Genomic DNA, 13,320 nt, shown 5'->3' on the forward strand with positions numbered 1-13,320 from the left:
GGCTGTGGCTTCCCTGAGGGAGTGTGTTCTAGGCCAGCACTGGCCTGCCAGGGGGCCCATCATCATCTGCTCTGTCCATTCAGCAAACCACAGCACACTTCCTCTGACATACACACAGGCACACACTTACACGTACACACAAACACTCATGATGTATGACATCTGTCTGGGTGAAGGGGGTGGAGAGGCTCCCAAGGTCAAGCCTGTGAACTAAAAGAAAGAGCAGTGCTGTGAGATTTCCCCCAGACTTTAAATAATATGGACAAAAATAGGTTCAGCTACTTTCACTAATTAATATGACACAATACTGATCCAACCGTAGACGGTTTATGCAAGCTTTTCCATCTGCTGCTCTGACCGGCTGGTGTCAGAGAGGTTGTTCCTTGGAAAACCCTCTGGTACACAGGAAGTGATGTATTTTACGTTTAAGTGGGTTTTTTTTTTTAGAAGAAGAAGAAGAAGAGGTTCTGTGAGTCAATGACAGCCATCATGGAGTTCATGGAAAATGATGTCACAGTTATGGCCATAGCATTTGACAAACAAATGACCTCTGAGAGTTGCAGTGATCAGAATGCATACTAGAGCCATGCCAAAAAAACAGCCCGCTGATAGCTTACCACAGACTCTGCTATACTGGTGTATATGTGCAGATATATATGCAGCAAGAAATTGCTGCACAGAAATGCCAAAGATACATTTGTGACAATTAGAGGACTTAAAATATGTATTCTAAAATTGTAAAATTTCCCACCCAGTACATATTTCGATCACATCACATTTATAAGGACCAAAAGTAAGGGGTCAGTCAGACAGGAGGCAAAACAGCTCTGTTACAGCCCCGTACGGTGCAGCAGACAAAGCTGGTGAACACAGTGGAGCATTTACCGGCTAAAGAATCAGATGTTTCCCTCAGGCGTTAGTGGAGTCAAAAAGACAACTCTGAATAAATGTTACTGTTTCTCTACATCTGCTGGATGGGTCAATAGACAACTGCTAACTAATCCATTCAAGTTGCCACATCAGTTTAAGAAGATGTTTATGCTGTGCTTTTGTCTTACTCTGCTCACCCCAAAAAACCCTGCAACAGCCACTGTGCAAGACACTGTAGTTTACATGAGCATGTTAGCTGACAGCAGACATCTTTCAAACACAAAATGACATGTGTGTTTTTATGTGACACACACTATGCAGTGCTGCAGCTGCTATATTATTATAATCATGTGCTGCCCCAGAATCATGTCCCACTCCACTGACTCAGTGTCCATTCAATCAGTAACCTATAATCAGAGCCAGCAACCCATTGACTGCGCACACTGATTCACAGAGACAGGTCCCACTCCGTGGACCTCTCCACACCGCTGGTAGCTGTGCTAGCATCCACCGCTCCTCACCAGATGGGATCAGAGCAATCAAACAACACACACATTTTGAAAGTGCAAATATCACCAAAAAAAATGAGAAATGCTAGCGGTTGTGTTCCTGTGCTGCTTTCCCGGCTGGTGGTGTACAGTAGCGTTGTGTTTACAGTGAGCGCCTGTAGCCGACAGGACGGATGTGAACTCACTGATCTGGCCAAGTCAAAGACAGTCCCTCCATTCAGCAACAGCAGAGGACACAGGGTGAACCGTATGACACCCCCTCCACTTCAGTCATGACTCCAGCACTCCTGACTCCAGTTTTCTCAATAGTTTGCGTATGACAGCTCCTCAAGAACATGGCTGAAACATCAGGCTCCTACTCGTAGTGCATCTGAGCAAACTGGAATAAACTGCAATAAGTGAAGTTAAGGAAGTATAGCGTTTATTTAAACTAATTATGTTTTCTAATAAAGCTTTAACAAATCAATCTTCAATGAGAGCAACGACTAAAAATAATTAAGAGCGAAAAGGGAAAATATATTCACATTTTCGGGGCGTTTTTCTTGTATTTGAAGCTAACGTTACTCTTCTGTTAACTTTTCTGCTCTATTCTTGCTAATTTTGTTCCGCTTCGCTCGGCTCTTCTCTTACGAGCTCTGTTCAGTCACACCCGACGTTATTCCGGTGTTTTACTGTATTTAAATCTGCTGTATCACACTTTATTTGACTCCTGTCTTCTCCTCAGTTGTGTACAGTTGTATACAAGGCACACCAGCTAGCTGCGCACACCGAAAAACGATGCGGGGAAACGGCGAGTGTGGAGGGATGCTGCGTTTGACCCGTCCGCTAACGGAGCTCCCATAACCGTTACTCACTGCTCACACGCCGGCCATGTCCCCGCCGGGTCCCCGGACGACCTCTGACGTGCATATAATCCTCCAGCCCCCACAAACACACACATACACGGTGGTTCGGTCAGGCTACTTACGCCCTTGGTCTGGGGAAGCCCATGGATAACAGCACGTCCAAGTTGGAGCCACATTTCACTGAGCCCGGCCGGTTCTGCCGGAGCCTCCGAGGGAGGATTTTACTGTAAAGGTCCTCTTTGGCAGCCATGGTCCACTAGGTCACCCAGTACGCGACAAGCCCGACTCAGTCCACCAGCAGACCTCCGGCTAGTCCATGAGCGACGGCTGGCTCCGCATGAGTGGAGCAATAACGGCGACTACACGGAGCGGAGCTGAGAGCGGCGCTGCGCGGCCAGGCTGAGCGCCGCTACTCCGCCCACTGGAGGAACCAGCAAATGAGATGTGTTCAATGAATTCATACAGGAGGGTGGCAGGACAGTGAACACAACACAGCACATGACAGTGAACACAACACAGCACAGCACAGCAGGATTCATGGCGTTTGCGGGAGGAAGAGAGCCTCATACAATGTGCACAACGTTAATTTAACGAGTTTGCCTGGGTGGCTTTACTCTCAAGTATCTTGTGTGTGTGTGTGTGTGTGTGTAATATGGGTGAGGGACGGGCTCAATGCTGCATTACATACAAGCTACACAGTATAAATGACAAAACACTAGTAGCTATATAAAAATGCCTTTAATTTCTGTATAAAATTAGCTTCATTATAAAGATAATATGATTAAGTCTATATAATCTATACAATTGGTGTATCACACATGTAGAAAAATAATTATATCATTTTTACACTTTTGGATGATAAATCTGACACAAGGGCGTTGACTCACTACACCTTAAATGTCCATAAATATCCTGAATCTCACACCAAACTAAAGTTTCAAACATTTTCTAGGGACAAAGAGATAGAGAGAGAGAGCTGACGTTTGACTAAACATTATTGGGTCATTCTGGTAAATGATTACACAACCCATCATCAAAGAGTAAAGATCCTAATAGCAACCCTGATTGTTTCATTTGTGGCTCACACATAATTCCATGTCAGTGATCTTGATCTTTGCTGTCCATTGCAGTCAGAAGTCCTGTGAAATGACAATGGGACCCACTGAAGAAAACGCTGTGCCATATCCAACCGATGGCCGTGAACTGGCCTAGCACAGCCTGACTGAGTCGTGGGGAGATGTGAGGTTAGTGTCGGCCGCCGACGGTGCTGGCAGATGGGTTGTATGGTGTGATGACACAGAAGACACAGCCTGCCTCCTGGAAAGCCTGCCTCATCTCCACCTAGTGGACCAAACACAGACTGCATCAGACAGCAGGGCTTTGATGTCAGCTGGACAAACACAGAATTTAATTACTAATGCAGTCAGGATGTGAAGACTTCAGTCAGTCTCCCATCATGTAAGAAATTGATTGATTGATTGATTTAAATGCATTTTTCTGTGCATAATTGCAAAATATATTATTGGCTGTTGACATCTTTGCACTGGACTCATATAGGAGGGACTCCATTTGGTCCATTTGAACACAATATTGGAAATACCTGCAACACAAATCCAATAATGAAAATAAACAACTGAGTTATTGACAGAGAGATGCCCACCAAAGTCTCCTAGGGTGACATGTTGATGAACATCTAAACCTAAAGAGCCATACTGGCTTTTTCTTCCACTTAAAGCACTTCTAACTTCATCTCAGTCTCTATTTGAGCCTCATATACTTACATATATATATACATATATACATATATCTTTGGTTATGTTTAAGTTCAGGGTTTGGTTTAGGGTAGCTTTACTTCAGGGTCTTTAATTAGGTGCTTTGTAGGTTGTAAATGTTGTACAATGTATGCACATGCTAATCTGGACATGTTATTAAACATATTTTAAATACTATACCCAAGCTTCACATGGTTTACCAGGGTGTGTCATTTCAGATATCTATATTCAGTCTAATTTGATTGTACTTGCTTTTTAACTATTTTGATAAAATTAGTAGAGGTTGTTTGCTAAAGACAACAACTTCTTCATACTGCAGCCTTACCAGTCTTGCATTATCCAGACACAGACCCACGACGGCCCCCCCACTGCCTGGTAACTTCACCGCCGAGCCAAACTGCAAGAAACAGCAAAGACTCTATGAATGCACAACAGAACTAGAATTACTGCCTCATGGTTGTATGCCTCTGCCAACCATTCGATTTGCAGTCTACATCCATGTCTGTCCAGAATTAAATAATATATGTAGTGAAGACTGAAAAAATTAATAAAAAGTGTCAAGTGTATTTTAAGTGAAATGGAAATCATCACTGTATTGACATGTATGATCCTGTGAATAATGTCCAGTGAGAAACATGGTGTCTTCTCTTAGAGACTATTTTTCCAGAGCAGCAGAGGACTGATAGAGAGCTTCATCACATGGTGCAACAACAATAGTGGAACCACTAAGCACCAACCTGTTTTGCCAGCTGAACCATCTTAAGATTCCCAGGGCCCAGACAGTCATCAGTGTAGACAGTCCTGTGGGAGATGTTACTTTAGCTGTGAGTGTAGCTGTAACATGAATGATGGCTCACATCAAAACATACAGTTTACCTCCGCAGCTCAAAGTTCTGGTCCATCAGTTGTGCCAGACGGCTCCAGTCTCTGTCCTGCAGAGCCGTCCTGAGGGGAGGAAATTTTCAATCAATGCAAAGGTAAGACAGAGTTTCTTTAAACTTCTGAAATACCACTACAAACACAAAAACTAGGTAAGTTTTTGTCAGCAGAGTTGCAGCAACACTTTGCATGTGGTATTTCCCTGAACTAACAGTGTATAAACCTTGTACACATTTCAGAAAGCCCGAAGGCACTTTGAGACTGTTGTGCAAACACGAGACATAATTAATCCGATGCTTATTTGACAAAACCTCTATTGTTGTTTATTGCAAAATTCTTGAGCAACAATCCACTTAAAACCAACCTGGCTTGATCAGTGAGCTCAGCAAAAGTCTTCATGGCCTCAACTACCAGAGGCTCCCCTGTGGAGAGACGGACATGGAAGCAGTTCATCAGCTGAACCAGTGTTTCAGTTTTAGAACTCCTTCAAGGAGCAGAAAGATGAAAATATGCACAAGGACTGAAGAACATTTTAGTCTATTTATCGAAAACTGAAATGTGTGACTCTGCATTTCAGTGAGGTGATATTACAAAAGAGAACAAGCCTGATAGACTGCAGCCGTGCTCACAGCTCTGTGAGGACGTGCTTTGAGCTAATGTGAGCATGGGAACATGCTCGCAATGAAAATGCTAACATGCTGATGTTTAGCTGGTCACAGTTTAGTGTATTAGCATGCTAATGGTCGCTAATTGGCACTGAGCACAGCTGAGACGGATTAGAATGACGAGTATCATTATTTTTGATATGGTATTTGGTCATAAACCAAAGTTTTGCCCAGATTGAAAATGAAATTCGACCAGATGATGACATTAGAGAAAAGCCAGGGGATCACCAAAGCTGGAGTGATTCATCCTGAGGGGAACATGACCGCCATTTATACATGTACCCAGAACTTCCTGGAAAGCAGTATTGATACTGAGTAGGTTATTCTGGTGAAATAAAATGGAAATCCATCCAATAATTGTCAAGACATTACAGTCTGGACCAAAGAGGTGGACTCACTGACAGACTGGCATTGCCATCCCTAAAAAATATGACTAAAATCATCATCTCCTTTTCCAAATATCAAATCCAAAGCACATTGGTCAAACAGCAAATAGCTCGTTTGTGAAGACATTTCAGCAGTTATATATTTGACATCGTGAACCTCAGGGAGCCAGTGAAATACATATGATATGAGGACAAACCGCTGAGCCAGCGCTGTCTGATGTTGCTGTGGATGCGTCCAGAGTCACTGGGGTCGCTCAGGTAAGCCAGCCAGAACGGTGGGAGCCCAGTCATGTCCATAGAAACATAGTTCCCTGAGAATGATAAACAAACACACACACATTAGAAAAGACGTGTATCTGTATCATCTTCTTAGCATCTACAGGCAGACGGCGACTTCAGTACCGTAGCCCTGATCTTCCATGAGCTTCTTGCTGAAATCCATGTAGACTAAGCCTTCATAGACCTGCAAAGACAGACGGGCCAACAATTCATGCTGCGACAGGCATTAAATGAAAGATAGTGACATGTTGTGCCCTGTGCATCTGTGCAGCGCTGACTCTGTTACCGACCTGCACGACTCTGTCCTGCAGGCCGGCAGTAATGAAAAGTTCATCAGTCTCCACGTTGAGGATGAAGTTGGCTCGAATCGGCTTTGGGAGATCCTGGAGTGCAACAAAGAAGAATAGAACAGAGAGTCCATTTGTACCCAGGTGAGAAGAGTCATGTGGCATCTATTCGGCTGTTTTCACCCGTCACCACATGGCGTGGTATAAAGAGCGGCAAAGGCCACAGAGGGAGGAGGTTGTGGCGGATGAATAGGTCAAACACAGGACTTTCACCCAGGAGAGCTGGGTTCCAGTCCTGTGGGAAACCAAGAGTCAATGCTGTTGCTTTGTTTTTTCTAAAGGCTTAGATGACTTATTACTTCCAGTTTTCAGTTGTAGTTAAAGGTTAAAGCACCAAAACTAACTGTGTAGCATTGTTGGCTATGGACATCTAGGTGCTCACTGAATCTGCCAACATGTACGTAGATAAAAACCTTTTGTATCAAATACACATTTATCGTGATTTCCTTGTCAACTGGTTGGGGCATCTTTTGTCTCAAGTGGTTTGTAAAAGGGCTTCAATAATCAGACAGAGGTTTCGATAATAGCAAATGGGACTAATGACAACTGTGCTGTCAATATAGACCATCCTCACATTGTCTGTGATGTTGTAGAATTTCATAAGACACTTCAGGGTAGCTGAGACGATGGCACTGTGGAAAGGGAGGATAGTAAACAAGCAAATGATTAAATTCAAAATGTGCAGTATTGCCTTTAAATTGGTCTGCGCAGACAGGAAATCGTCAGCTGAACTGCTTACCTGCTTCCAGCGAGGCCCTTCATTAAAACAGAGACAAATCATTTCATCAGTACATGACATGTTCACATTTCACACTGTGTGTCGTGACCGCAGTATCTGAATGGATCCTCACCACTTGCCGGGGAATGTTGGTGTCGTACTTCAGCGTGAAGTTCTGCTTTGTCAAAGCGATACTGCAGTAAAAAGAAACACACAGCAGGCACTGAATGAGCACTCACTAGCACTAACAGAGACCCTTAACACTGAGAGTCCTTAAATAAAAAACACAAACCACAATGAAAATGTCTTGTGAAGCTTTTCCTTCATCTATTGATATTTGTACAATGGATCTACACGTCTTAATGTGCCTTATGGAGTCCATTTAATCAACACTTCATCTCAAAGACTGTGCAATATATTTACACTAAGCACATTTACTCCACTACGTTGCTTGAGAAGAACTTTGAGGTACCTGTACTTCAGTATTACTACTTGAGAGTGTCCATTTTTTACTACTTTATATAGCTATCATTATTTACGACTATGTCGACTGAGAATAAATGTCCATAAACTTGCTAAGAAATCATAGAAAAAATAACTTTTTGTAACTGGAGGACTTGGCTGAGAATTAAGAAAAAAACATAACGTTTTCCTCAGTATGAAAGACATCCATCCATCTACTGCAATGAGGACCTGCTAGAAGGTAATACTGCTAATGGTGGCAATTTTCCAAAATGTAAACAAATATGGACAGTGTTTTGTCTGTCAGCTGATGTTGTCTGAAGGTCCACAGTGTGTAGGCTTTGACTGAAGTAAATGGACTGTGTTTCTATACCTCTTTCCAATCTTACTGACCACTCAAAGTGCCTTACAATATAACTCAGCATTCAGCCATTCACAAAACATTCATACACTGCAGCAGCGATGAGCAGGCTCTCTGATAAACATGTAATATCTCATTTAGATTGATCTGTACAAGTATAAAGGCACAAGTTGTGATTTTACAGGTGATTATGTGCCAGACCAGCTTCTTATTTAGAGTACAGATATGAAAGTAATGAAATATTTTTACGATATTCTATTCTAACTTTTACTGAAGTAAAGGATCGGAATATGTTTTTTTTACACTTGGTCATTGATTAACTATTTTCAACTGCAAGAGACACCCTGGATGTTGGGTGAGTTATAGCGGTATCCATGGTGATAAACATGAAAAGAGCCTTTGCTAGAAAGTGCGCGTCACAGCTGGAGGTAAAGAGGACATGCTAATGCTCATATTTGCCACATTTGAATGTAATCAAATCTTTTATCCAAGATGTGACGTGATCCTGCACAGCACTACGGACACATATCTGCTTCTGATGTAAAACACAATCTCTTGTCGCGAGACTTACAGTGGCAACGATTCATATGCTGCTCTGTGTTATCTCAGTCCGTTATCTCACCCTTGTTTGGAGCAGAACTGGTAGAACTTCTTGCAGGTAGCCTGCAGCAGCCGCAGACCTCCCAGGTACCTACAAGGGATGATGAACAGGACATTCAGAAAAAGCCTGAACATGACCATCTCTGCCATGTATTTTATCTCATTGTACACACACACCCTTCTTTCCTGCTGATACAGAACAGATCTTGTAAGCTTCCGAACTCTGTGGGGTCATTGAGTGGATGAGGGACTAAAACCTGAGAAGTCACAGAAAGTCACATGACTATTGCACAACATGTCCCTGATGAAAGTGTTTTAGCTTATGACAGTGCATAAGTGTGTGTGTGTGTGTGTGTGTGCGTGCGTGTTTTACCAAAGTCTGGCTCTCCACTAGAGTGACCTCAGCCCAGAAGTTAGAGATGGACATAGCGATGGTCTTGCCGTTGAAGCCGTCTGAGGGATTCCCCATTAATCCAACCCTGTGAGTCATCACATATTTGGAAGTGAGTTCTTACAGTGCTCAAACATTCAAGGCTTTTCTTGGGAGTTAGGAGGAAAAGGCTTTTATTTGCAAGCTGGAAAACACAGTTATCTGACCAAGTGGAGTGATAGTCATTTGTGCTGGTGTTCTCTGACCTGGCAAATGATCGGCATGTGATTGGTTTCGCGGGATCGTCTTGTTGCTTGGTGGAGTAGTGGGTGAGCCACTTGGTGTAGTCTGACAGGCCCTGGGATGTCAAGAGGAAGCACGCTATCAGAGAGACAATAACTGTAACATACGATCAAGATATTCACTTTTCACACAGGAGTTCAATGATTTGAGTGAGGAACAGAAGCCTTTTGCAGGACAGATGAAGTGTTGTGCTGCTCAGTATAAAATGGTGTGGTGAATGCTTTCTCTTTGAGAACAGTTTCAGAAAATGTACTTAAGCCATTAAGAAAAACTGTAATGATAAACTTACTCCCAACGACCAATAACAAGTACTCAGACTCATCCCCTTTAGATTTTACTCTGAACTGACAGCAGATAAGTACAAGACATTAAGGACCAAGTGCCCCATTTGCAGCTGATGCGACATTACATGATGTCTGCAATGACGGCAGCTTTCAAACGTTAAAATATTTAAGCATTTTCTCTTCCTGCCTCTTGCAAAATTGCTTAGTGCAGTTTCAACACACTGCAATATGCTTTGCACGTTAAAGGGGAATTTTACACATTAAGTGTGTTTCCAGGTGTTGTGGAGTACTACTGCATAGGAAAAAGTTGTATAAAACCTGTGTCCAGAGGGAGCTCTGTGAAATCTGATGGGATTAAAGACTACAAGTTTGAAAGTGAAAAAAATCTGGTGATGCGCAGTTAAAGAAGTGAGTTTACCTGCTCCTCGTCTCTGTTAGAGGCTAAATTAGGTGCAACGAGCATAGCACACCCGAAGCTCTGACTGAAATGTTGGCAGTTGAGTTGCATTGTGGGTAGGTTTTGAAAAGGAAGAAGAAAATGCAAAATAAAAATGTCTGATTCTTCAAGTTAAGAATGATCATCATTATTTTCTTGAGTAAACATGACAAACTGTGTAATAGTGTATAATTCAGATTTCAGTTCCAGGACTTCTTTTCTTGCTTTGTCCATTAAAATCCATGAATCTGAAGCCAACGCTGGGTGAACAAAACAGAACATGACTGATGAACTGATTTCAGGATACTCACCACTTGTCCAATGAGCTGGAAGCCAGTAGGAAGCTTCATTCCAAACACGTCGCGCTGCTTCTCATTAACGAGCCACTCCTGAAGACACAGGAGCCATGGAAGCAATTGGTTTTACTATTGGTTTCAATTCATGATGCAGAGACGCTGCCTTTGTACAGGGTGCAGAATTCAGCGCTAAGCCCATGGTGGTGGAAAATCTAACACAAAGAAACTTTTACAAAGCTTATGGTTAAGTGACTTCAGCAGTAACAAAAAGGATTCATTTTTACCGAAATAACACTCATTGAATTCGCAGTTACGAACCCAGAATCGTCCGAAGCTCCTGTCTGTGGCTTGAGGCTGCAGGCTGAGGAAGTCAGACAGGTAGGACAGCGTGTCTCTCTGGATGCAGTAAAACACCACGCTGGCCAGCCGGGACTCTGTCAGCCCTTCCTGCGGCTTCTCCAAGAAGCGAGTTATCCTGATGAACAAAACTGCAACAGATTAAAATTAAATCTGCAATGCAGTGGCGTGCAAAACACGTCAGTGTAGTTCTGAAACGCCACAAACTATAGTATTTCTTAATGCTAATGTTTCAGCATGTTGTGATTTTATCAAAGGAAAAACCTCACCTGTGGGTGTCAGGGCAAACCTCCACGATGCCCCTGGAGCTGCTTTTCTCACTTTCTTCCAGCTCGTAGTAAATGATCAGCTCTCCAGGCTGCAGCACAGACACAAAGGACGGGCTGCTAAAAGACTTGACCTAATTACAACGCTGTGTCGAGGATCTTTACCAGTTTGCAGAAGCACAGTCCTGCAGTCTGCTGCTACTGCTACAGGTAGATTTTGGTTTGATGTCCACTAAAATGATGATGTGCATGTGAACTGAACTGAAAGCTCCTGGTGCACATTATCATTGTGTTAAATCTCACTTTTGACCTGAAGAAGCGGATCACTTGAGCGATGTCAAAGTCCTGGTCTGCACACAGCATGTCTCCTGCAATCTGCTTACACAAAAAGAAAATCCTCACTCATTCGGTTCTAAAAGAATAAACCTGCAAAGCAAAACGAAATGGATCTGAGCAGTTGTGTGATTAGACATTCCCCGACATCGTCAGACAGATTCATCGTACCACTATGATGTCGTCCTGCAGCTTGCGGCTGCGTATGGCCAGCTGCATGTCAGCCACGGCCCCAAGACGGTCCTGCAATGTAGTGCTGCCGTCGTTGACCACATTTTCCACTGGGAAGTCATTGGCTGTGGCCCAGCGCTCATAGTGCTTATACCTGGTCAGTGTAACAGAAGAAGAAGAGAGCGGGAGAAGAATAAAAGCTGCTTTGGCAAGAATCTGTAACAAGGCTGCCAAATGAAATCAACTGGGTCACACTACAGCTGGACCTTACTTGTCTGCATTAGTGACCAGATACACTTCTGTAAACAACTGCCGCCTGGAGAGAAATCAGAGATGTAATAAGAAGTTACCCAGTGAACATTTTAGAGCGATTGAGGATGCAAAAGAAGACTCAGATGAGACTCAGAAGTTCAGCATGATCACGTTTGGGCCGCTTGTCACTCTTACGTACACGTTGACCGTTTCCCACCAAAAGTCAAGGATCTTCTTTCCTCCAGTGCCAGGAAGTAAGGCCTTTGGTACCCCAGTCAGGTGGCTGTATAAGCCTGTGTCATCATTCTGGGAGAGGAGGGGAGAGGTGGAAAAAACCACTGGGTTCAAATACTGGTTACAAATCAGCATAATAACAAATCACATCATATCAGTGTATGCAACAAGGGTAAAAATGCATGATGCTGGCTGTATGCCTCACAGCTTTTTTGCTATATGGCAACAATGTTTGTGATGCTGTGATTAAAAAAAGAAATTAATGATCCAGCGTGTTCCAATGGTCAACACCGGCCCTCCACGCTCACTGCAGGTGATTTATTGTATAATGTGTCTATTCCCATTCTATATACTGCACTACAGTCTTGATATATCCACGTGAGGTGTATATGTGCAGTAATTACCGGCTTAGATGCTTCAAAATGCCAAATGTAGTTATGGCGACATTATATAAACATGCAGCTCAAACTCAGAGTCATACGTGCACTGTCAGGTGTTCGTGGAGACAGCCTCACGCCAAACTTAATGAAAGAAGCTAGCTCCGTTATGTTGTCTTTCTTTCTTGGCAAAAACAAGCACGTATTAAATATGTATAAGGCTACTACATCACCCATTGCATTCCCTTCAATAATTCGGCATATATAGATAAGTCAGTAAACGGCATTAATTGTCACAAAACCTCAATTTTCAAGAAAGAGTCCCTTTCGCAATCCTACGTTGTTCCACCACAATGTTCGGTAGGGGGCAGTGAAAACCAGTGTGAGCCAATCATAAAAATGTAATTTCATAAAAAAGTACGGCGTGTATGTTGGGTCAGATGTCAGCCGGAAGCACCAGTGCATCCTCAAGATTACGAAAATGTGCGAAGTGGTGGTCTAACACACTCATATGCTACCGTCCAGGTAACGCCAAAGTTAATTGTCAGATTCCTTAAAGCAGTTCGGTTTACGGTGTGGTGTAGTCTGACCGCTTGACAAACGAACTTTGTACTGCTTGAAGTTATCCCCTCTCTACTGCAAAATTCAAGCCGCTTACCTTAATTTGCGTCTCTAGGAGGGTGCCGTGGCCGGCTACCAGCAGAATACAGATCATTACTGAATCTTCAGTTTGTTTTTAGCTCAATAAAAACAGTGCAGAGGTTCATCTACAGCATCTGCGAGAGCTTAATTCTCCACGCGTCAATGAAACGATGGACTTCCGCTAAGACCCTTCAAAATAAAACCTACTCGCGACCACTAACACGAGTTCATCGTAATGGTGGACATACGATATAGACTTTGTATGTACACACAACCTATACTCACAACTAAAAAGATTCAATAAAA

The 13,320-nt window shown here is 43.0% G+C and overlaps 2 protein-coding genes across 3 annotated transcripts in view; both read right to left on the reverse strand.

Moving 5' to 3' along the window:
• The window catches only part of LOC121608883 (ubiquitin-associated and SH3 domain-containing protein B-like), a 46,107-nt gene extending 43,543 nt beyond the window's left edge, over positions 1 to 2,564 (reverse strand). For both annotated transcript variants that reach the window (XM_041940300.1, XM_041940299.1), the window contains exon 1: positions 2,347 to 2,564. In XM_041940300.1, the coding sequence (XP_041796234.1) occupies positions 2,347 to 2,474 (128 nt within the window). In that variant the 5' untranslated portion in view covers positions 2,475 to 2,564. The remainder of the gene's footprint in view (positions 1 to 2,346) is intronic.
• Positions 2,565 to 2,966: 402 nt separating this feature from the next.
• On the reverse strand, positions 2,967 to 13,169 carry LOC121609501 (glucuronokinase with putative uridyl pyrophosphorylase). The gene is made up of 23 exons (XM_041941148.1): positions 13,031 to 13,169; positions 11,961 to 12,067; positions 11,781 to 11,825; positions 11,510 to 11,663; positions 11,309 to 11,380; positions 11,009 to 11,097; positions 10,701 to 10,857; positions 10,398 to 10,475; positions 9,330 to 9,421; positions 9,067 to 9,172; positions 8,871 to 8,950; positions 8,716 to 8,784; positions 7,404 to 7,464; positions 7,292 to 7,308; positions 7,127 to 7,184; positions 6,496 to 6,588; positions 6,329 to 6,389; positions 6,124 to 6,237; positions 5,240 to 5,297; positions 4,873 to 4,941; positions 4,734 to 4,797; positions 4,322 to 4,393; positions 2,967 to 3,565 (listed from the first exon to the last, which is right to left on the reverse strand). Exons 1-23 carry the CDS (start codon positions 13,085 to 13,087, stop codon positions 3,470 to 3,472), a joined length of 1,869 nt encoding a protein of 622 aa, XP_041797082.1. The 5' UTR covers positions 13,088 to 13,169; the 3' UTR covers positions 2,967 to 3,469.
• Positions 13,170 to 13,320: the final 151 nt, after the last annotated feature.

This window comes from Chelmon rostratus, chromosome 7, assembly GCF_017976325.1.
Source record: "Chelmon rostratus isolate fCheRos1 chromosome 7, fCheRos1.pri, whole genome shotgun sequence".
Taxonomy (NCBI): Eukaryota; Metazoa; Chordata; class Actinopteri; order Chaetodontiformes; family Chaetodontidae; genus Chelmon; species Chelmon rostratus.